This window comes from Xiphophorus hellerii, chromosome 14 (genome assembly GCF_003331165.1).
Source record: "Xiphophorus hellerii strain 12219 chromosome 14, Xiphophorus_hellerii-4.1, whole genome shotgun sequence".
Lineage (NCBI taxonomy): Eukaryota > Metazoa > Chordata > Actinopteri > Cyprinodontiformes > Poeciliidae > Xiphophorus > Xiphophorus hellerii.
In genome coordinates this window covers 19,628,282-19,653,307 of record NC_045685.1, presented here as the reverse complement: position 1 = coordinate 19,653,307, position 25,026 = coordinate 19,628,282, and the positions used below count along the sequence as shown (strand labels likewise).

Sequence of the window (25,026 nt, the reverse complement as noted above, 5' to 3'; positions counted from 1 at the left end):
TCCTGGCATGGGTTTAAAATGTAGTAAACACATTCTTTCTGTGCATAAAGGGGCTCTTTCTGGGTACTCCAGCTTCCAAAAATAGGCATGCTAATTACTCCTGTGCCCTTAGCATTCAGTGTATGTGCAGGCGTGTTTGTCCTGTTTGTCTCTATGTCACCCTTTAATGGACTGGTTACCTGTACAGGATGAAGCTCACTTCTCACCCAATGGCCACTAAAGATGTGCACCCTCCAGATAATTGGTTGTCCTGGATTTCTGTACTTTTGACATCACAGTCATGCAAAACTTTGTGCTGGTCTATGAAACACACCAAAATACAATTTTCTTTTTTCACATATCGTGGAAAAGTTTAAGGGTGCAAATAAAATGACAATAAAATACATTAAGGCTTGGGGTGATGCGATTAGCCAAAGTTTTGCAAAGCACCTTAGTTTGTTGCCTCTCAAGGCAATAAACATGTAGACAAGTTGCCAATGCTTTTCAGTTGCACTGAAGCAAAGCTATTTAATGCAAGAATCTGGTAAAGTTAGACAAACCTAAATAAATCCTAAACAAAAAGGGAAACATACCCACAAATGTTAGTATGGTTTCTGAGAGGTTGTAATGCCTGAAAACTGAATCACAGCTCTACAATAGTCAATCATCTTTAAGTGTCAGATTTAACCGAGCCTTTCTAATGTAGAAAACATATTTTGCACAACAGACTCCACTAGGCTTTGAGATAACCAACCTTTATTTGAAATATCTTGGAATAAAAGCTTCCCCTTCTATTGAGTACGTCTAGGTATGGGCATTGACACTGCGAACAGACATATCAGTATGCACAGACAGAACTTGTCTGTTGCAAGTTTCCGTTCATTTGTGAAAATATTTAATTTAAAAGAAATAATAATGATTACCTTCTGTCCACTCCGTCCAGGTTCTCCCGGTTCGCCCTGTAAAACATAAAACTGTGTTCTTCTCAGCTGCTTCATTTATACACCATCTTAACCAGAACTGCAAGGCATTTATCCAGAACGTTTCTAGTGTTTCTGACCAATAAAAGTGGATTTAGACAAAAGACCATATTCATATAAACAATTACTCGCAGATCCACAGATCAGGGCCTCTTGAGAGTTTTGTCCAAGAGAAACGTGAAGAGCTAGATTTGAACTGACAACCTTTCAACTAACACACCAAATTATGAGTCATTCAGACATAAAAGTCTCCTAAACCCAAGAGATAAATCAATGGTTTTAATGTGGACTATAAGGCTTTTCACCCAGGGCAGGGTTTGTTAGAGGGGTTGTTGGAATTGTCATAAGAATATGACAGTGAAGTTTGTATCCTTTTCACACTAAAATTTAAAGCATATTCAGGTTCTTTAAAGGAATATCTGAACTGAAAATGAGTGAAAGGCAGATCAATTTCAGACAAAAACTTTGCTAAACATGTAGAAAGGCTGTTTCAAAGTGGTTTCATTTCGCCTTTACATGTATGCTTTCATGTCTGCTGAATAAATTAGAGATTGCAAGCCATTTCGTAATATTTTAAACAGTCACCTAAGTTAATCTAAGCATTCACCGTTTCTAATTTGGTTGAACAAAATCCAGTCTTTTAAATTAACGTTTAGCTTTTGTCACAATAAAACAAAATACTTGACTAAGTAGCTTGTTTATCGACTAAGATATAATGCCAAGAACAGCTTATTTTGAGCAATTTCATTTCTGCACATTTCTCTTCTGTTACGGCCCTGGGCCTTAATGGCTGGGTTGCAGGTGTCTTGTTGTCTGTCTTTGTGCTCCTCCCCTTTACAGGTGTTGCTGATTTTATTCATTTGGAGCACAGAGCATTTAAACCTGGCTGTCTCCACCTTCTGGGTCGCCATCAGCGTCCACTCTGCCTCGATGCTTGCGGTGTTTTGTTGCCAGGCCTCAGCTCCCTTCCTTTTGCACATTTGAGTTTGTCTTTGTTTTTGCACTTCAACAACTCCATATGCACTCATACACCACATCCAAGCATTTGCATTACACCACTGATACTGACATCCTCAATCCATTGTTGTTTGTGTTAATAAACATTCCTTTTTATGCACTTTAATCCCTGCATGGTCTCCCGTTATTGTTATGACCTTGAGCCAGTCGTAACAATTGGGGGCTCGTTCAAACGGTTTTGTGAGTTCTGTTTGGTTCGGTAAGTTTGACTTTTTGTCTTACCTTTGGTCTGATTTACGTTGTTTGAGCGCTTGTTTCGCGTTGGATTTCTGGCTCGTTAGCGTTACGCTGAGACGCCATTTCTGTGCGTTTAATTGGTGACGGGGGAATCCCGTGACGTAATTGTCCTTATTTGGACTTGTGCGCTCTTGGGGGATATGCAGGTGGTTTGGATAACGTGCTGTGTATTTTGTGGTTTTGGAGCGGGATGCTTGTTCCATAGCTTTGATTTTAACGATGTAGGTAAGTGTCAAGTTTTTAATGTGCACTAGTAAAGCGTTTTTGAGCAGGTGTCCCCTTGCAGGTTTTAGCGGCGTTTCCCAACAGGGGTTTCACCGCATTATTTCCTAGTGTGGAGGTACGGCGGGTAGAGCTTCCCTATCCCCTTTCCCTTCATCGGCTCGGGAGCATTCCATGGTTTCGTGGGGGTGACAGCCTGCTTGTCACCTTTATCGTGCCACTGGTTTTTAAATGCATAAAAACCCATCGCTACGCCTCCCGAAGACTAGGGATGAGTTTGTAAGCTTCTTCGCTAGGCAGTTAGCGGGGACACACTGCGGGTGGTCATTTTGAGTTTTTATTGTGCATTGAATTGTCACTTGTCCGTCGTTATAAACTATGGATCAGGTTGAGGCTTTTAATGGTTAAATGTTTTGTAGATGTGTTAAGAGCAATTATAATGATGGCAGAGCAGTTGTGATCTTGCCTGGAGTGTCACGTGAAAATGTGATCGGCACTTTTAGAAATTTAAAATTTGTTTGAGGTTGGTGTGTTAGAGCCTTGTCTAAACTCGTCTCCATTTTTAATGGCGACTGTCGCTGGTTTGTCTGGTGAGCAGCAAACTAACTTGTTCGAGTTTCAGGTTCAGTGGAAGGAAAAAGTGTGCTTTGAGCCTGGTTGTGAAATGACCGTTCTGGTGGAGGAGTTGGCCCACATTTTGTTTGAATCCCTTAAGAGTGTGGTAGTGGACCATGCTGGGGTTGTTGTGGGTGTGGCTCCATGTTTTGTTTATTTGATGAGGAGAATCCTGAACACTTGGTTAAGCGGTGATGTGACCTTTTGGTGTTGTGGAGATATCGGCTCACTTTTGGTTTGACACTCTTTTGGTGTTGCTGGCTGTGAGACAGCAGTAACTTTGAGTATGGTCCTGGACCATGCTAAGAGTGATCATGTTGTGGGTATTGATCTCCATATTTTCGGTCACGTTTGCTTACCTGACTTGTGTAGCAACGTTTTGTGGTAGTGGACCACTTGTTGCTGTGACCTTTTGTGTTGGGTAACACCAGTTCAGATCTGGTTGGATTGCTGGTTATTGCTTTGTGGAGTGGTAACTGGGTGAATCCATTTTTGATTTGGCTGTGAACCTGTGGTAGGTCACTTGTGTGTCAGGTCTGTGTTCATAAGTGGTTTTCTCTTCTTGGTATCTTGAGGGTATTGAAGCAGTAAGGACATGTCCTGTTTCAGCTGCTGTACCGTTCTTTGCCAGTCTTCCTAACCAGTGACCAGGCATGATGGGCACAGCAACTTATGGCTGTGGGACGTGGCGGCTGACGATGTGGCGGCTGTCATCCTGGACACTGAATTTTGGTAACGTACTACCAGCCCAAACATTTTTAAATTCATGTTTGTTTTGAGTTTTTAAAGGTTCCCCTTTGGGGCCCTTTTCTTAAGGGTGGGGGTGTTACGGCCCTGGGCCTTAATGGCTGGGTTGCAGGTGTCTTGTTGTCTGTCTTTGTGCTCCTCCCCTTTACAGGTGTTGCTGATTTTATTCATTTGGAGCACAGAGCATTTAAACCTGGCCGTCTCCACCTTCTGGGTCGCCATCAGCGTCCACTCTGCCTCGATGCTTGCGGTGTTTTGTTGCCAGGCCTCAGCTCCCCTCCTTTTGCACATTTGAGTTTGTCTTTGTTTTTGCACTTCAACAACTCCATATGCACTCATACACCACATCCAAGCATTTGCATTACACCACTGATACTGACATCCTCAATCCATTGTTGTTTGTGTTAATAAACATTCCTTTTTATGCACTTTAATCCCTGCATGGTCTCCCGTTATTGTTATGACCTTGAGCCAGTCGTAACACTTCACATGTAGTTTCAAATTTTACATAAATTTCTCCAGGGTCTCTTTGACTCATCGAACATTGCTGGAATGAGAAAAGTTAGGAAAATCTCGTTTTAGTCGCAAGGCAAAAATGAAGCTAGTAGACTGTTATAGTACCGCCTCTGGTCTCACATATTTCCTGACAAATATATTGCACCTTTGAATTCCAGCCAGAAAAACTAATGACTTCCTTTTTTGTCTCCCGGCAACATGTTTATGTGCTTTTTGGAGGCGTGTGTGCTTCTTCCAAGTCTGGCAGCACATTGTCACATTTTTCAGTGTACAAAGAGTCTGATCATGACACTGTATGTATCTGACTGGACCAATGGCTGCTTGGTGGGATCTTTATTGTTGCCTGATTGGTTGCCATAGTGTAGCAGCCATGGAGCCAATAGGATTACAATATATCTCAAAGTGTTGCAGTAAGGACACTCTTCCTTCAAATTATCCTATGACCAAACTGTGAAGGTGTGTGAATTAAGTACGACTTCTGCGACGAGGCACCCATGACACAGATATGCCACCATAGCCATAATGAAGTACAGCAACCTCTGCAGGTGAGTTTTACAAGTGTAGTTTCCGGTCATGGATCTCTAATGCTCCATCACACACTGATGATGATGTAACAATCCACAGAGTTATCTTTCACTTTGTGATTACGTTTTTATGTTGTGCAGCAGTCTTAGTCTGAAGTGAAGTGTTCTTAAAATGCAACTAGTCCAACTGAGAATCACTAATAGGAGCCACACTAAAAACAAAACATAAAAAGAAATTGTTTAGGACTTACCTTGATGCCTGCTGCAGAGGAGCCTGCATCACCCTAAGGTAAAAAATACAAAAGAATATATGAAGAGATGACACAGAAACCCAGATGTAAGATTTTATTTTATGCATCACTTTCTGTAAAGTTAAAACAGAGGAATGTTTGTATCAGCGAAATGGTTCTAAAAGTGATTTCAAAAAGGCGAATTCTCTGAACAATGCTGAATAAAAGTACAAAACGGCTGCATTTTTGTGGTGAAAACTGCAAGGAAATCCAATTAGAAAGAAGGCTGTTTGCTGTTTTAAACAATGAAAGCAGCATTTACCTTCCCACAGACCTCTGATACAGCATTTAAAGAGGCTTCAGAGCTGGAAATCATTTCAGTGTTTAAAATGTCAGAGCGCAGCTGCTTCGCAATCGTGACATGAGAGGTGAAATCTAACACTATAATAGAAAAATCCACAGTAAAGGAGGTTAGAGGCTTGATAGATGTACTGTAACCATTCAAAATGTACATTTCTCCAGGTAATGCATTGAACTGGATGGAGACAGAGCTACTTATGTTGCGTTTTTTTTTTTCCTTCCAACAACGTCGTCCAGACATCCAGAAGCGAGGCCCTCTGCTACGCATCGCGTTACTGCTGCAGTGTACAGTTAAAGCAGACATAAAACAAGGGGCCAATAAGTGTAATTATGGGCGGTTGGTGGGAAAACGGAGCAGGGAGGAGGAGACTTGGTGCCTTCAGCTCTGGTGCGGACTCTGCGGTTTCACTACACATACGCCTCACGCTCAGAAGTCACAGCAGGAATGCATCTCGCCCTCAGCTTTTTATGGGAATCATTATGATGCACAGCACACAAGTCAGTGTTTAATTGAAGCTCATTTTCCTTGCCCCCTCTTCACAACAAACTGTGCTACTACAGTATTTGCAGCAGTGCTTCCTTTTTGCACACTCCGGGATGCCTCTGTGATCATCTCAAAACATGCTATTCCAACCTATGAGCCTTTATTTTACATTGCATTCGGGCGTGTAAGCAAATCTTAAGTGAATGCACTTTTGCATTTTGCAGCAAAACCCAGTTCACTGTGATCCTATGCGTGAAAAAAAGGAATTCATACTCTATCAAGCTGAAATGCTCCCCCCCACCTATGCTTGAGGGGTGGATTTCATGCTGTGGTTGACCAAAAACTAATAAAACTTGTAAACTTTATGGAAAGGCGTTATCAAATGTAAAACAAACGTACGTATCAGTGTTGGTTTTCACCTGTTATTAGTTGGCAGAAATATTCACATCTGTATTCCATTGTGACATCTCGCACAACGGAGAAACAAGGAAAGACCTTAACTCGTAAAGTTCATAAGCAAAACATGTTCGCAGTACAAACAATGCTTTTCCCACAATTTATCACAGCAGGCCCACACTATTGTAGGGGAATGAATATAAAGGGCACTTTTTACATAAGAAGCCAGCATTTCTCTTGTGGTGGTACCAGAGGATTCTACGCAGGCGATTAACACTTTGCTCCCCCTGCCGCTTCTGTCACGACACATCTAATACGGGCAACACCGAGCTCGAGACCCAGGCGAGAGTTATGACCGTACTTTAATCCCTTCCAAATGTCCGCCGTATGGGATGGAAAAAGTGGTGGAGCTGGGAGGTGAGCTGAGGTGTGGCGGAGAGAGAGTGCTGAAATGTCCCATCTGGGCCAATTACCAAGTGGAGGCTGCAGAACTGCGATTTAACCACAGGGCTGAGTGAGACGGAGAGCTGTCACCGCAACTCCTTCATTATGGGCACCCAGACCTGTCGCCGCATACTGGCATTTATAGATAATAGCCCAAAGGTCTCATAATGCACGCTTGGTAAATCAGGCCGTTTAGCAGCTGTTTGCTTGGATGGCAAGATGCGCAAATGAGATGGAGGGAATTAATTTGGGAGCAGTGAAGCCAGAACTGAGTTGCGACGCAAGTCATGCCACTGCAACCCTCACACATGGCTCTTATTCAACGTTATGGCCATTAGAGGAGATGACCAAATCCACTGGCCTCAGCTAAATATCAGCCTCAGTCACTGAACAAGAATATATGTGAGGTTTAGGAGGGCAGAAGGAGCCTGCCAAAACGTTAGATGTGGGCCAGTTCTCAAGACATTTAGGATGCAAAAATTATTTTGCCACACTGCTCAGAGCCTGAAACTCGTCCCCCAAACCCCCCCAAAAAACAAACAAACAAACAAAAAAAAAAACAGGCAACACTTCGACAGGGTTCATTTAGTTCTAAAAACCCTAAATGTTTTTTTTTTTTATCTGCAACTTTTCAAACAAGATGAGCCACAGTTAATTTCACACCTAGTTAAATACTTAGACAGTAAATGGCTCAGAACTAAAGCTTTTAACTGGGGTAATGATTTGTTTTAAATGAAGCCAGAGAAAACACACAGACACAGTTGGAAACAGCTATTTTCTCCACTGATGATGGCAACACAGCACATATTGTCCTGTGCCTACGCAGAAGACTAACAGTAGTGGAAAACAACAACAATCCCCCCAACAATAATGTTTCTTGAAAAGGCATTTCTACATTTTGAACTACTTTACATTTTGGCACGTTACACAAATCAACTTAGATATCTTTTATTTGGATTATTTGTCTGTCGACTTGGAAGAAAACTATTAGAAGAACTTTGTTCAGCCTTGTTACTTTTCGAGGTGCTACACAAATAAACTTGACTAAACTTGTTTTAAGTTTACCACAAGCCATGAGGTGACACAGCAAACATGTAGAAGATGGTGCTCTGCTCATTGGAGACCAACATATAACTTTTTTGGCCTGCTATGTTATGGTGGCCATTTTTAGATTCTGTCCTGAAAACCATCAATCGTACTCTGTTTACTTCAAAATACGTTTTACTTTTGATATGAACATATTGAAAGTGTGACTTCTCTATGTGGTTAGAAAGAATATTTAAATAATAATTTAAAAAAGAATTCAAGGAATGTATCGATGTACGATATACTGATGATATATCGTACTGATATTGGTATGGGGCGATGTTTGTCTTTTTTTAACATATCAGTATTGGTCTGTTAAGTAAAACTAGGCTGATATGAACAGCCAATGTTCATTTCCAACTTGTTGAAGTTTGTGTATAGGTTTCACAAAGGAGACGGAGTTGGATATGTGGTCAGTGATACAGCACCAAATTATGAGGTTTTTAACTAAGGCTGAGAAGCAATGTAGGTGGTATAACTTTTATATATGTGATATGATACTGGTAAGTACTGCAATAAAAGCAGTATTAATATAGGATAGCAATAGTGATCAGTGAGTCCCTAGTTATTTTAGAACCTGGACATTTTCATTAATCAAAGAAAATCCACTGAAAAGTGGACATATCTGGGGATTTGAAGACGTCTGTAACCCTGAACACATCAAGCCATTGTGAAACACGATAGTGGATGCATCATGCTGTGCGGCTGCTTTTTTCATCAACTCTGACAGAAAACCTGGTCAAAGTTGATGGGAAGATGGATAGACCAAAAGGAGGTTCTCCTCCGACAAGTCAAAGTCCAGAAGAAACTTTAATTGAAAATTGAAGTTAAATCTGTGACAAAACATTGACTCAGTGGGCTGAATACAAATGTGAACCACATGTATTTTACATGCAAAAAAGAAAATAAAAATACATTTTCTTTCCAGCGTATAATGAGGCAGTAAGGAGTGTTGATTTGATTTTGTTGTAGTGAAGTGAGAAAAATTCAAAGTGTATACATATCTTTGCATTTTAACTTTGCTAAGAAGGAATAATTAAGAGCTGCTTAGCAGCTAATATAAATCTCTATAAGTCAATGCTTAGTTTGTGTTCACTGATCATCATCTAGTTTATTGCTGCTGTTTTCTAAACTTTTTTCATACAAAATGACATATTTAATATATTAAGTTTTGTCTCCAAAATCTAACTTAGATGTAGCTGACCTCTCCTGTCATTTAGAGCGCTGCAAATACAACAGACCCCCCACCATCTAACCGGTCTCCCCTTGTCTGAGGAAAACTGTGGCCTGACTGCTTACGCTGTCGTTTTCCTCACCGCTCTCTGCTCCCTGAGGTCTCTAAGCTCAACATAACAAAGCGTATGCTGTCTCACCTCTCACTTAGTGTTTCCACATTTTTTCCTGCACTGCGTGCTGTGTATTGTTAACTTTGGCATGCTTAGTCTAGAGGACTGAGGATGCCCTCCGCCCCTCTCATGTCTCTCTATTCTCTGGTTTCTCCAACCAGCGGTGCTACAACAATACCATGGTGGAGGAGCAATTGATCAGACAAAAACCTCTGATGACAGGGGCCCTGCTTGAGCATACATTTTCTTCTCCTGAGCTGAATTTCAATCTGACATATGTTAAACTCATCTGAAAGTATCTTGATTGAGGCTATTCTTTCCATATGTTGTGCGCTACGTTAAATAAAACATCTAACCTGATGTTGACAGATTGAGATGAGGTAATCTTATCCATCTTAACCTAAACACTCTACTACAGTGGTCCTAAAAGGTTTGTAAAAAAATTCAGAGTTTTGTGGTGTAAAAACATAAGCTTAGTTTAAAATATCTTAACACTTTAATGCGATCTGTGCACTGTAAAAATTCAACTGAAATCAGAGAAAATACAAAAAATTAAAAAAGGTAAAACAATCTGGTTATATGACTTTAAATAATATTTTCTTGAAGTGCCTTCAGATTAGATTTAGCTTTAGGATTTAGTCTTCTTGAATTTATACTTGACATAATTTATCGTAAATCTGTCTACGCTGAAAAAAAGTTTTATCTGGTCTTGAAGGATTTTTCTAAAATGAGCTGATTAGTCTCCTTTAGCTAGATTCATGAGAACCAAAATGTAACATTTAGGGGGGATTCCCAAATGTCTACTTAGCATAAAACATTACTGTGCATCATCAAAACAACACCATACCTGAAGAGATACACGGTGGTAGCAGCTTCATGAATATGAATACTTTTCTACAAGTAGATCTGTGGGTTTTCTGAAGTTCAAATTTCAAATTCAAGTCAGTTTGAGTTCAAATACACATTCAAATCATCAAAAATGGCTTCAAATAGTTAAAATTAAGGTTAAAGTCAAACTAGAATCCAGAAGAAAATACAATAGAAAATCTGTGACAAGAGAGGTCCTCAAAAGCCTGTAGATTTAGAGAACTTTGGCACGGTAGAGTGGGCTTAAATTAACAAGTGTAGCTGTAGCATGCTAATATATATTTAAACAAAAAAATCTCACTTCTGAGATTAAGAAAGATGGCGCTTCAATAACAGATTAACATGCAGATTTATGTGACCAAGTTATTGTTCCTTCCTTATATTATTTATTATTTTTTCCCTCACAACAAACTTGCTTTTCTGGTGAATTACTCAGGGTCTATGTCACTATATAGGTGGATAATGCACAGTTTTTTACTTCACTATAGCCACATATTTTACAGCTGCCTGTATACTTTTTATGTCCACTATATTTCTAAGTCTTTACAATAACTCTCCCTGGAGTATGCACTTGAAAGATGAGTGGTAACTTCAACTCCTCCAGGAAAAAAAAACCAATCACTTTTTCCCCTTGTTTTGCTCTAAGGTATACTGGATCAAAGAGTCGCATGAGCTACAAAGTTTTATCACCCTACGCCTACCTTTCCGTTTTGTTCATTCATTTTCCACAGATGATATCTTTCATCTGTTCCCCCGAATTGTATCCTTCTCGGCTGCCGAGTTCGGCAGCCTTTTAAAAACCGCAGCCCCCATAAAGCGAGAGGTTATCAAAGTTGTTCTCCGCTGAACAGCAATAAATTGGCAGTGACGTTTTGAGTACACTGCTTCCACACGACTGCCGGTCTATGAGTTACACTTTGTTTTCATACCTAGCAGTATTCAGAGCAAAAAAAGGAAGCAACTCCGGTGCATAATACATCAAAGTGTTTAGGGCTGGCTGTCTTGGAGCAGCAATTGTGTTACCACTTTTTTGGCAATCTTTGAAGAATCTTTATTCTTTCCGAGAAATGTGAGGAGCTGAATCAACATTTTTATGTAATGGTTTATTCAAATTGATAATGGCTTTCTGAAATGCTCTAAAACAGGTTTGCATAGAAAAGGGGTCCAACTTCTGTTGTGAGCTCATAAAATTGAAATAAGGCTGCAGTCTGTTTCCATGAATTCTGTTTTAACATGATAAAAAAAAGCAAAGGCGACATGGAGAATTTTAGATAGAAAGAATAATAACTCTGAACATGATGTCAGTACCCATATAAGACGAGCCTTTACAGAAAACAAAAGTTTTTTGGACAAAAACATCCATCTTTTCAGCGAAGCTCAGTACTGCCTATTGTTCAAAATGGATCTCAGTTTGACAAGCTGTCTTTATGATAAATGGTCCCTCCAGAAAAAAGAAAAAAAAAAAAGAAAGAAAAATAGCATCAGTGAATTGTTGAAATTAAGTTCACATATAGTACAATGACAAATCAAATGCTTAGATGATTGCTTTTATTCAGCCATCACAACTGTTTTAGTGATGGCACATGACCTCAGCTGCCTCTGGCGGTTTCCATATATCTCATCTCAGATGGCTAACATTAACTTTGAGTAATGTTTTTTGGCCAAAGCCAAACCATCTACTGTTTCTCTGAGCAGGTTCCAAAATATAAACAAAGAGAAGAAATTAAATAATTTACATACCTTCTCGCCCATGTCACCTTTCGGTCCGTCTTCACCCATATCGCCCTGCGATGAGATCACATGAAATCATATTCAGCCATTTTTACGACGCGGGAATGAATCGGGAATGAAAAGCTGGATGTTTAAACACGCCTGCTTCAACAGGCACACAGTAGGACCGATCCTCTATCTGTGACTGGCTGCCATGTTAAACAGTATAATGGACGCTTGAGGAAAAGGCCAAGAACACTGGAGCCAAAATTAAGTATCATTACCATACAAATGCATGGTAATGGTCCTTTATCTTCACTTTGGTCACTGAGTCATCACATGTGTTTCAAGTATGGCTGATTTCAGGTGACGTAAGAGTAGTTGTGGGGGTCCGAAACTCTTGGCATTGACAACTGCGCCACGGATAACTAAATTCACAAACTTGGCTCTGAGTGCCAGTGCTGTTTTCTATCCATGCCTGATGCATAGCTAAATAACTAGCAATGGTGTTTAATTTTTTCTCTTATTTTCATCTGCCCATTGGACTAAAACACAAACATTAGATTCACATCTTATGAATAGACCTCTATGAGAGCTGCCAAAAGGCTGATATCTTAGTAAAGAGTTGTGACTGTATGAAAAAGGCTGACGTGTCATCCGAGTCTGAAAGGAGAATTAAGTACTCTTCCATGCAGTAGGCAACTGTATACCTGACTTATGGTCAAAACCCATTAGTAGACCACCATGCATGACAGAACGATGTAATAATTTCAACTATAACAACCCAGATTGGTGGTGTCATACTGCAGTCTCAGCGCCTACGTAATAAATCACTGTTCAGTTGTCCAAGCTTCTCAATTAAGCCAATTTATGGGCCTGGATGTTAGGGCTGATGTGCCGAAATCAGTTCCCATTGTCGTAGCTGCGTGACAAATTTAGCGTAATTTTGTTCTCAGTCCCATGTTGTCCACCCCTTCTTGTCAAACCCTCTCTGCTGAACCTTTCGCCTCCTTTTGCAGGCAGAACTATTGTGTGATTAGTCAGAATTTTGTAGATGTGTTTGTTTATTGCAGAAAACAGCCCCAACTACTCAACTTCCAGCAGTAGGAGAAATTTTCTGAGGTGAGTGCGTTTCATCCATTAATGGACTCTGCTGCCATGTTGGCATTGTGTTTCCTGCTTTTCAGTGAATATCACCTTAGCAAACATGTTTACTGTGAGCATTAGATTTAGTATCTCTTTTCAAAATTATATTAATAAATTATCCTTTTTGTTTTGCAATATTCACTCAAAAATAAAATTAATGAACCAATGTGTTCGATAGCCTGGAGCTTTACTGCATGATTTACATATCAATAGCGAAAGTATGCGCAAAAATCCAAGTTCTGCCTGCCAACAACGTAACAAAAAAACATAATTGTATAAAGTTTATGGTTAAAATGTCATTCCTAAAGCAAATATTCTGAAAATATTCACAGAACCAAGATGTTTAAAGCCAAATGCCAGAAACAACTGGCAATTTCTTAACACTGATCTGAGAGCTTGCTACTCAGGATTTTCCCCTCCTAGAGATTGTTTTAGCCCAACATAAAAGCTTACCAAGCATTCTATTTAGCATTTTAGCTCGCTCACATGTCAGCTAAAATCCTATGCTAGTCAGCTAATGCTAGAATGATATGTTATTTAGCTAATATGCTAAAACTTGAAGTTTTGAAAGGACATTTTGAACAGCTAATCCTGTCTAACGGCACAATGAATTGTACTAATACAAAGGAGGTTTTAGCTAAAATATTTCAAAAGTGGCTGACAGAAAATAGGACTAAAGTATTGCAACACAGAATCAATAAATCACAAGTGAATGTTGACAGTGTTGAACATTTTATCTGCTGGTTAATTGGTTTACAGTCAAAACCCTAAAACAACAGTTTATGTTGACATATTAGGTTCCTCTAAAACAAGAAAGGCTCTGGTATTTGCTCCAAGCTTTTTGTCTGGCAGTGAACTGGTCATTTCACTTTCCATAAATCCACTAGACTACAAATCATGCACTGACTTAGGAGGTCTGTGGGTATGACATCAAAGCTTGTTTCCTTGTGTAAATTATTGAGGGATAACCTAAAGAAAAAAGCTTACTCTCGCAGCTTGTCTCCTTGACATGTGTGTTTTTCCATCAAGAAATCTATATGTTGGAAAGTAAAATGACTACGAGCACGGAGTCAGTATCATAACAATTTAGTTTCCCAAGTTTGCTTGCTGGCTCCTGAACGGGAGAACAAAGCCAAAGACTACAATTTATATTGACAATACTGGCTTCACTTCAGAAAGGCAATTCTCAGTCTGGAGGTTCAGACCCTCTAAGAGGTCAGACAGCTCTGGAAATTAACTAAAATTACATTCTGCTGAACAAATACATTAATTTATAAGACTTCACTTGTAAGAATGTTTTCTTTTTTGCTTTTGTGTTCATAAAAAACAGCTATTAGGACTAAAGTACCAGTCTTTTCTAAAACTAGTCGAATCTATGGAAGTAAAGTTATCTTGAGAAGACGAAGCCTTCTCATAAAAAGGTGTGGAAACTCCTGGTATGAAGTGAATATTTTAAGAGCGGCGTATTGTGTGTGGGGAGGCCTGGAAGTTGGTTTTATACCATTTTAAACTGAAACATTGGAAACCAATCTACCTTCTCACACCACTGATTTATGCTTATGACTTTTCGAATTGACGTGATCCTGCATCATTAGAATCTGCTGGGTGCAGTTTCAGCAACTGCACATTGAGCTGTTATTTGCATCCAGTTAATTCTCCACAGGACACCCGTAATGCGCGAGAGCAGCGGTTGCTACGAGATTGTTTCCACAAAGCCTCATTATTACAGTGAACCAGGTATGTTGGCGGCGGAGAACAAGTCTGATTCAACTAACAACAAGAGCCCAAGGGCCGATTTTGTGGTCGATAAAGTATCCTGAATCATCAGTTCCTTCCTGATCGCTGTTGACTTGGTCAGTGTTTACACCTCCCACTCCAACAAGACCAAGTTATGGCACCATTAGAATCATGGAATGGAGAAAGTAAAGCGGTTTTTCCTCTGGGAGGCTGTTTTTTGGAACCTGTAAAGGCCATTGCCCAGAACTGAAGAAACTGGGTGCAGTTTTATGACTCATTTAATCACTGGCTAACTGATGGCCAGATCTTCGATGGGAGTCACCTTTGAAAATACAAGCTGGAGTTGTGAGGCATAATAGCAGAGCTGCCGTCATTTTACCACAAAGGCTATTCAAACACATGGTGGGATACTTAGAAGGATGTGTGGGGATCTGAGTTATTACTTTACCTTTTCACCCTGTTCTCCCTTTTCACCCTGTTGGAAAAGAAAAAAGTGAATTAGACGCAGGACAGGTTGGATGGTGGATGGGGGAGTTGGACTGGACTGCACTTATGCAAGTGTGGATTGTGTCTGGGGTTAAATTTGTGCTAGATTACAGAAATAGAACAGTTTCTTGTTCCCTAGTCACACATGTAAGTGCCAATTTTTTATAAATGTTCTTTAAGAAAACCTTTCATGTGTGAAACTTAGCAAACTGCAGCTCCAAAAACTCAAAAATACGTAGAAATATTTACAATTAACATGGGCCACATTGATGTCTTCACGCTTAAAGATGGAAAAATAATCATAATAAATGGATATTTGACTAAACAAATGGTAGCACAACACAAAAGCCACAGACAATGAGCAAAAAGTAAAGCAATGCTTCAAGCAGAAAGAAAAGGCAACATTAAAAGAATAAGAGCACACAGAAAATGTGTGCACCAGACCTTGGCCCCTGGGATTCCGTCCTGTCCTGGGATGCCAACATCTCCCTATTGACAGCACAACACACAGCAGCTGTATTCAGTGTGCGTACTATCAAAGTTTGAACTCCAATTCCAGATCTAGACATACAAAATTGCATATATGCACTATGCGTTCTACTTCCTCCATCCTTACAATCGAAATAAAGTCTGAAGACGTAATAGAGTCTACTACTAACTGTTGCATGCTTCCAAGAGTCTACTAGCACTCTTGGCTCTGGGTCACATTGTGTTACCAAGGCTCTGTGTTGGCTGAGAATGAACACTTTTGAACAACACCTTCATTCAAAGGGTTGCACTAAAGGACAAGACTAAAACAGAGTTGGAGTCAAAAGACAAGAAGTAAATAAAAAGCTAGAAAAAAATCCTGTATATGGAATATTTGGAAGTAATTTTGGAAATATTTTGAAATTTAAATTTACAAAACTGTTGGAAAAAAAGAGACAAGATTTGTACTTTAGCTTTGGCTACTTGTAAGATGGTTGGAGACAACAGTTGGAATTGACATCATGCATTAAAGTGCAGGTTTATTTCTTTATTCGCTTGAGGCTGCTCACCACTCTGGTCTCACACCCTGCCTGCAGCAGGATCCCTGGCTATAAAAACAGAACCAGGCTGCAGAAACAACTCAACATAGTCTGTTTTAATCAATAGGACCAAGTTCATTGAAAGGCATACATATTATTCAAAGTTAATCTTCACAAAGATAAAAATATGTGTCCATAAAGACAACAATCATATCTTTTCACACACACACTCCGTCACTAAGATCTTGCCTTCGAAAAGGAATTTTGTACATTTTTTCTGCATAAAGAAACAAAAGTTTGTCCTTAACATTTCTAACTTAACAGCTTTGCTTCCCATTCTCTTTTACGACCTCTCTTTCTCCTGCTCATCCTCCTTATCACCTTGACAACTCACTAAGCCATCTAGCTCTAGTCAATTAAAGTCAGTAATTTATAGCATCCTTTTCTCCACAGCTGTACTCTAGAGCTAGTGTCCAACTTTCTCTCATAAGAGCCACAAAAAAGAAGAGAGCGCTCCCAGCCTTTGAGCTCATCTGCACTATTGTGCACGTGCATCCCCCCCATGCGAACACACATATACGTGTAGATTTATAAAATCTATTTGTGTACTGTATAGGAAGACCCAAAAGAAAATGAGAAATTCTGCATTTCTTGGACGGTAGCATAGTTCTGATCTTTTATTTTTCTACGGCCATCTTGATCTTTCAGTGCTCTGCATTAGGTTTTATAAGTACAGCAGCTGTTCTTGGCTTGTTTATACTATAATAATGAGCCAGACTCACTGTTTAGAGATAAAATAACTTTAAATCAGTCAAACTTAGCTAATCGGTTTGTCATCAGATAATCGAGAAGAACTCTTACGTTCGGTTTGAGACTTTTAAAACAATAACCATGAAGCTACCATGGGGCTCAATATTCTCATCCGCTCTTCTCTTTGACTAAAGAGAAGAGCATGTATGTTTGCATATGGTGCTTAACCAGTGAAACCCTAAATATACTGAATCTGTTTGGTAGAAGAAAAAATTACTCAAAAATGAAAGAATAAACATTAACAGAGCTGACCAAAAACTAAATACTTATTGTTTTGTTTCTTAGATAGCAGTAAAAGAGGAAAACCAAGTCCATCTGGTCTAAAGCCTAATCTCTCTGCAGTTCAAAGCAGTGAAACCGACCTCAATGCATTTGTTGCCAAAAATAATTAACATCCTGACCTTTGAAAAACCCACCACATTGTTACCTTTTCTAAAGAAGTAACTACTGATGGGCAGCTCTAACCAGACGAATTCGCTTAGTGATGGAAAGTACAAGACTTCAATGTTTTGACTAAAACTACAGTCAGTAAGTAGCTCAGAATTAATCAAACTGCAAGAAAATATATATGTAGCAGGAAGCTATTTTATTTCATCACCATAAATAAAATGACCGTTGATGTTATTCCTCTGTTTCTCATCCTTGTTTTCATTTTTAACCCAATGCCTTGATTTAATGACGCCTTGCGGTAAAGATCAGTGTGTATGATCCATGTGTGAACTCCCCCTTTGCCCCACCACCACCACAGCGGTGATGATACTTCATGAGCGCTGGGACTCTGCATCATTCATCAGACCACATATGGGAGTCATTGACATAATGACGATGCTGTACAACCACGACTATGATGGAGTTTGATTAAAAACTAATGCTGATAAGGTTTGCCTTACCAGTTGTCCACCCTTCTTGGTGAGTATTGCTGTCAGATCAATACAATGTCTGACAGTCAACCTGCCACTGCAGAAGGATCAGGCTTTGACTGCCTCCGAGTTCAACTTTCTGCATGAATGAGACTTACATACCATAACAGACTGTTTTATAGATGGATTGCTCAGCTCTGGAGTTCTATTTCATGGCTGCTGGCAAACCCAACTCATTTCACAAGTGTGGAATTAAGCCTCCAGCTTTAGCCGTTTCCAGGGTTTGCATGGCTTTCACACTGAAATGAAGCTTCTTTACTCTGGTTCCTATTATAGCCACACAGGCCTCTGCTCTTTACCAACGTGTGCTTGAAATTAAAAAAGATGGCGAAAGTCACGTCATTCATTAAGTGATTATTTTGGAGTGAAAAAATTAAAAATAAAACAATCGGCCTTTCTTATTTTTACATTTCGCTCCGATTTCCAGAACACCTGCACTGTGTCTCCTTTACTTGAAAGTGAATTTCAGAAATTAGCTCAGTGTGTGAACAGATACACATGCTTCCAAAACCCTACTCTGTGGTCAGGATCTGTAGATGTAGCCCAGGGGTATTCTCCTAAATAGAATAATGGTTTGAAATTGTCAAAATGCATGTCAGAGCCGATCTAAAATGAGTAGAGCTCCATTTGGCTAAGTATACGGCAGTTTTTAAAAAGATTTTCAGTCAGTTGTAAAAAAAGAATAAATGTAATAAGATTATTCAATTTAACAGCTGAGCTGTTTTAACATACCTTGAAAAATTTAATGTTGCCACATTTTCTGTTTTCAAATAAAGTAGAAAAGAAAAACCAAACCCATAGAGTTGAGGAACAAATTATGACCTTGGCCTCCATAACCTAGTGTGCAGTGTACTTATGATCTTACTTGCTAGGTTTGATTTGCACACTTGAAAAATAACTTAAAACAATAAAAAGTAGGATCCAATAATGTTTATACATTATGAAAATAAAAGTAGTACAGTAATTTTAAAGAGATATTAACCAAAGCAGAACATGACTGCAGGATTCATAGTAAATAAGAAGGTACACTAGATCTTCTCTTACCCTGTAAGATTTTACATTGCACTTTGTAAAACATCTGAGTGTTGTTAAAATTCACCCTTATTATTTACATATATGCGGCACAATGTTACTTCTGAAGTGATGTAATTGTCTTGTTTGGTTTTTTATACTTAATTCGTATCTGACCATCTTCAGCTCAGAGTTTGAAGCACTGAACAAAGTCTATGACAGCCCAAAAGTGGTTGAAAAATTGTTAGATGCTTTGCGTTATTTTTATTATCGTCTCTTCCAACGCATTTTTAGAAAAAGTTTTATTGCAGTAGAGCGCATGCATTTCTGTAACCCATTAAGCCTGAGCTATGCCTACTCAATATTTCTTAATTTTTTGAAAAGATTTGTTTATAAAGACTATGAATTCAACCAAAAACTGATATATTTATTTTGTGCCAGGAAGCTGAATTTCAACTGAAGATTATCAGCATGAGTGAAGAACCCCATAGCTAAAGATTCAAAAGATAAAGCCCCCAAAATCTGAGATCCTTTTTTTGTTGACAGCATTTTAAAATTCTCCTTAGTTATGCAACAAGAAAAAAAATCTTGTTTCTCTCACAGAAAGAAATAATGGACATGAACAAAGTATCTTTATTTGTCTTTGCACTAAAAACTATTTGCTATTGGACACGGAACACGTACACAATAAGAACATTTGTGTAAGTTGTGACCCATTTAGAAAGTGCAGAAAGCTTATAACAGAACTTAGTATTGTGCACTTTTCTAAACCGTAAGGCAGATAAGCAATAGTGTAATAAGAATATAGAAATAAAAACAAGAAAAAATACTTTAGATCATCAGACGGTGTACTGTTTCTTTAAATTAGAGCGCTCACCTTCAGTCCATCTGTTCCAGGGATACCCGGAGACCCCAGTGAACCCTGGCAAATAAAAACAAATGCTTGTTGGTATATATAGGCATATTTGTAATCAATAAATTCAATTTCTTTAAAGGTCTTCGCATTCTTCTGATACCAATCAGGTTTGTTTTAGTCAAAAATAAACCCAATAATGTACAGTCAGTTGTATTTTCCATCCATCCATCCATCTTCTTCCGCTTATCCGAAGTCGGGTCGCGGGGGTAGCAGCTTCAGAAGGGAGGCCCAGACTTCCCTCTCCTCAGCCACTTCTTCTAGCTCCTCCGGGGGAATCCCGAGGCGTTCCCAGGCCCGCTGAGAGACATAGTCCCTCCAGCGTGTCCTGGGTCTTCCCCGGGGCCTCCTCCCGGTGGGACGTGCCCGGAACACCTCACCAGGGAGGCGTCCAGGAGGCATCCTGACCAGATGCCCGAGCCACCTCAACTGGCTCCTCTCGATGTGAAGGAGCAGCGGCTCTACTCTGAGTCCCTCCCGGATGACTGAGCTTCTCACCCTATCTCTAAGGGAGAGCCCAGCCACCCTACGGAGAAAACCCATTTCGGCCGCTTGCATCCGCGATCTCGTTCTTTCGGTCATGACCCAAAGCTCATGACCATAGATGAGGGTGGGAACGTAGATCGACCGGTAAATCGAGAGCTTCGCTTTTTGGCTCAGCTCTCTCTTCACCACGACGGACCGGTACAGCGCCCGCTTGACAGCAGACGCTGCGCCAATCCGCCTGTCGATCTCCCGCTCCCTTCTTCCCTCATTCGTGAACAAGATCCCGAGATACTTGAACTCCTCCACCTGGGGCAGGACACCCCCCTTGACCCGGAGAAGGCACTCTACCCTTTTCCGGCTCAAGACCATGGCCTCGGATTTGGAGGCACTGATCCCCATCCCGGCCGCTTCACACTCGGCTGCGAATCGCTCCAGCGAGAGCTGCAGATCATGACCTGATGAGGCCAGTAGGACCACATCGTCTGCAAAAAGCAGAGACGAGATCCTAAGGCCACCAAATCGGATCCCCTCAACACCTTGGCTGCGCCTAGAAATTCTGTCCATGTTGTATTTTCCTTTTTTTAAAAAATCTTCTACAGGCATTGCCAGAATAATAACAGAACCTTTAAGCGGACATCTTCAACAGCTGCTTGTACTCAGGTGTTAAGTGCTTGATGTTGAGATGCTCATCCCCAGATAGATTGGTTTTTATGAGTTCATTACTACTTCATGATGACGGCAAAAGCGGAAAGAGGAGGGATTCTGCAAGCTTTGCATCTGTAGAGGCTCCGATATCAAAGCAACACATTACTGCTAAACCTAAATCTTTTCTAAAATGTTTTGTTTTCCAAAAGCAAGAGGCTTAATAAAATTTGGGATTCTCCAAACACGCTTCAGTTTGAGGATGCTTCGAATTTGGTTTTTTTAGAATACTTGAGGAGAAATCTTTAGCACAATAAATTGCAATACAGAAGATTTAGTGATGTCTTGCAAGAAAGGTTCAAACTAAATTCAACTAATGGCCCTGCAGGTCACAAATAAAACATACCCTTAGATTCATTTCACTCCTACACAGTAAAACTTCAAACAATGATATAAAGCTGCCAAGTCAGACTTCCTAATTTAGATGGTGCGGCCTAGTGTCAGAGGATTCTTTCAAATCGATACCCTTTTGAAAAATGAATGAACTCAAACAGCTTTGTCAGGAGGAATCCTCCAAAATTTCTCCTCCTAACTGAGAAAGTCTCATCAGCTGTAACAGGAAACGTCTGAGGGAGTTTCCAATAAAGTCAAATACGTTTTCCAGCCTGCTGTCTGTTTGAGTGATTACTCAATTTGTTTTAATAAAGACATGAAAAGTACAAATGTTTGTGGGTTATTAGCTTTGTTAGATCGATCTTGTCTGCAGTTCTGGCTGTGAAGAAAGTCAGTACATCTGGGCTTTTACTTACTAAAATGTTATTTATTTCTTTATGAAGTCCCTTCCCCACCTAACTTGGTTTTATGTTAGCAATTTTCTGCTAAAAATGCCTTATTGTTATTCTAGTTGTAGATTTTGGAGAGCAGGAACAATAAAACGGAGTCTTTGAATTTTTCTCCCCTTTTGTTCCCCTCAAAAATACTGAGTAAACATGACTCATGCCGGGTGTTTTATCATTTAATGGCAACCAAACAGCCACTGAGGTGATGAAACTTGATCGGGGTCTCCATGTGGCCTCTTTGCCAAACAGCAGAAGATCTAATTGAGCAGCCTCGGGGCTGGATTATGAGTCATTAACGCGGCAGTGGATCATCTTTGACCCCTTCACGTACACACTACCGCCTCGTCAACAGATGACGGCGCAGACAGGAAATGTCTGATTGGGTTACACTGAACAAACACTGGCAGCTACCTGATGGCTGGATTCGGCCTCCATCTGTTTCCCACATCAGTCTGTATCGCAGCACTTAACTCCAGGTTCTCTGTTCTCCATCTCTCATTTGCTTCTCTTGCCCTCTTCTCCTTCTGTTTACTTGACCTGACTGTGGCTCTCGTGTCTCTAATCTCCAGGTAAATATGTTAAACACCCTACATATTTTACTGTCACTTATGTGACTTATATCTAGTTACTATCAAAGAAAAAACATTCTTAGGCCAGAAGACAGTATCTTTTGGTTTACGTCAGAATTCGGGTTTCCTAAAGCCTAGTTCACAACGTTCGGCATTATAAGACTATCGCTTACAATAATCGTAACAGATCATCCTGCCATGTGTTGTGTTAAGGCTGATCGGGTCCAGTCGGTAGAATGCCGGGACCGCGCCGATATAAATTCAGGGGTATTCACCATGTTGGATTTTCTTGGCCTGATATCACAGCATATGTGGTGTCCTCCAACTAGGGACTGTTGAATGTGACAGGTAGCCAATCGGAAAGCGCAATGACATTGGGGAATCCCAAACAGCTGACATGGCGCAACTAAAATTCCAGTGGGCATTAAAATAAAAGCTAGTGATTTTCTATAACTCACCTTTGGCCCCTGAGGCCCCTCAAGTCCCTGTAAAAGATGAGAGAGACAGAGAGAGATTGAGTGGAAGAAAAATACAGCAAAGAAAAAAGAAAACGAGTCCTGGTCAGATGAAATAATGCAATCCTTGAAGCCAGCAGTGAGCCTGGCAAACTCATGGGAGGATTTCATGCAGTGCGCATACGCCCTTCAGGCAGAACTGAATCACAATCAGCCCCTTGTTTAATTTCTCCGGCAAGAACTGAAAATCGCCTCACTCTGAGCCTTTCTTGTCATGGAACTGCACCCTAAATGTGAATCCCAAATGAGACAACGGATAACTAAGACTCTTAGGGTTTTATCTTTTATGACAATCTCCATCTTTATTCATTTTAGCAACAAGAAAAACGTCTTGGCCACCCCACGCTCCCAGCGCACTCCAAGACAAATTCATTACCTAAATGGGCCAATATTTGGAAAGCCTTACAAAGATAAAAAGTTAGAAAGCGCAAAAAAGAAACGGCGCCTCGTTTCTGAGATGCAAAGCGGTGATGGATGAATCTGGAATAGTGCCTTTCATTGCAATTAAACTGGAAACCATGTTAGATCGTCAGCCTTCTTTTTGGCTCCATGGACAAAATGTTGTGAAAAGAAGACTGGATTCTTGCCGTATCTAAGCAGTTCATTAACACCTTTTAGTTCTGGCTGCTATGGCACGCCTTATAAGCCAGTTTTCTTCTTGCTTTGGGCTTGAGAAACTGCTGCCATTTGGCGCTTTGTTTGGGGTCAGACAGACCCTCTGCCCTAAGAGCCCTTCACGGCAGCAACTTTTCAGCTCTTGTTTGCATTGATGCTATATAAATGTCAAAAAGATATGGTCCCCTGTTGAGTTTAAAACTTTGGTGTGCCTGCATTACAAGTAAAAGTTCCCAATGAGGTCATATTAAAGTTGAAAAGTTTGTCTGTCAGTGCAAATGTCTGTGCAAATCAAGCATGGTTTCGTTGGAGCCAAGATATGACTTAATAATGATTGGCTTTCTGGGAAGGAGCTGCTTGTTGGATCACTTCTTGTTAAGTTTTTGTTGATGAAGCAAAGCGTTCATCACATAGCTCAAGGTATCCCATTTTCATTTTCCTCAACATTTGCCCTTTAAAGTCTTGCTAGCAGCAAGTTCTCACATACACAAGCAAGGGCTGCTCAGTGGCAGGTCTTTTATTGTGCATTCCATCTACACCTATAACAAAAACCTCAGTAAAGAACTTTCACTACTCTATCAGCCAAGAAAAAAAAAAGGTTTTCCTCATACTTGCTTTTAAATGCCTTTGTTTGCTAACCTCAGAAGGGTTTGGTAAACATCTTTATGACCCAATAGGAATGTGAGAGCATGTGCCACTTGCCTCAGAGCTAATTAACTTGGCAACATCTGAGAGCACTCAAAAATTAGAAGCAGGAAAGACTTTTTTCAGAAAGTCAAGTGCCCTCAAGGAAGTCCGGACTCTTTTCAAATCAAACTAAAGCTCAAACATTGATAAGTAGTGGCAGTAATCTAAGGTAAATGAAACTTTGTATGACAGAATACTTTACCATTGTGTATACCCCACATTTTACACCTTAGCGTCAGCGTTGGACAATCAGAAAACATACAACAGGATGGTTATTGTAGTTGAGTATCTGAGCACACATACAAATCACTGAATGTCCATTCATGGGTTTGGAATTGACCAACAATAAGGAAGTCCCCAGGTCATTTCCCGCACTCAACTCCAGCAGCACTAGAAAACAAATTTGGGCTGATCTTATACGGGCACCTCAAAGGTCCTATTGAAAGCATGGATGACTCAGTCAGTCTTAATGTGCTTTTGAGATTAACTTAGATTTTTTTACACCTTGTTAGTACTAAATTGGACCTGTTTTTTGTATTTTAATTTTTTGTAGGTTAGATTCAGCAAGGTGTCTGAAACATTTCTTCAAGATTTTGGTCAACTGTGACATCATCTTCCTGGAGCTGCATCAGATTTTTTGGCTACACATCTTTAATGTAAAAATGTTCAACCACATTCCCAGGTGCTTTACTGAATTGAGATCTGGTGAGAGTGGGTACAGTAAACTCATTAACATGTCCAAGACAGCGGTTTGAGATTATTTAAGTGAAATAAAATGGTGAGTTATCCTGCTAGAAATAGCCATCAAAAGATGGGCATGAGGGTTAGCCATAGTACTCAGTTAAATTGTGGTTTAAATAGTGTTCAGTTGGTACAAATGGGC

At 40.0% G+C, this 25,026-nt stretch overlaps 1 protein-coding gene across 14 annotated transcripts in view; it reads right to left on the bottom strand.

Annotated features, from left to right (window-relative positions):
* Positions 1 to 25,026, bottom strand: part of col25a1 (collagen type XXV alpha 1 chain) — a 204,901-nt gene that overhangs the window by 29,644 nt on the left and 150,231 nt on the right. For 13 of the 14 annotated variants that reach the window (XM_032583099.1, XM_032583101.1, XM_032583104.1 and 10 more), the window contains 7 exons: positions 22,785 to 22,811; positions 19,755 to 19,799; positions 15,574 to 15,618; positions 15,092 to 15,118; positions 11,791 to 11,835; positions 5,089 to 5,121; positions 903 to 938 (listed from right to left, as the gene is read on the bottom strand). In XM_032583099.1, the coding sequence (XP_032438990.1) occupies positions 903 to 938; positions 5,089 to 5,121; positions 11,791 to 11,835; positions 15,092 to 15,118; positions 15,574 to 15,618; positions 19,755 to 19,799; positions 22,785 to 22,811 (258 nt within the window). The remainder of the gene's footprint in view (positions 1 to 902; positions 939 to 5,088; positions 5,122 to 11,790; positions 11,836 to 15,091; positions 15,119 to 15,573; positions 15,619 to 19,754; positions 19,800 to 22,784; positions 22,812 to 25,026) is intronic. The other variant, XM_032583106.1, reaches the window with a different exon arrangement.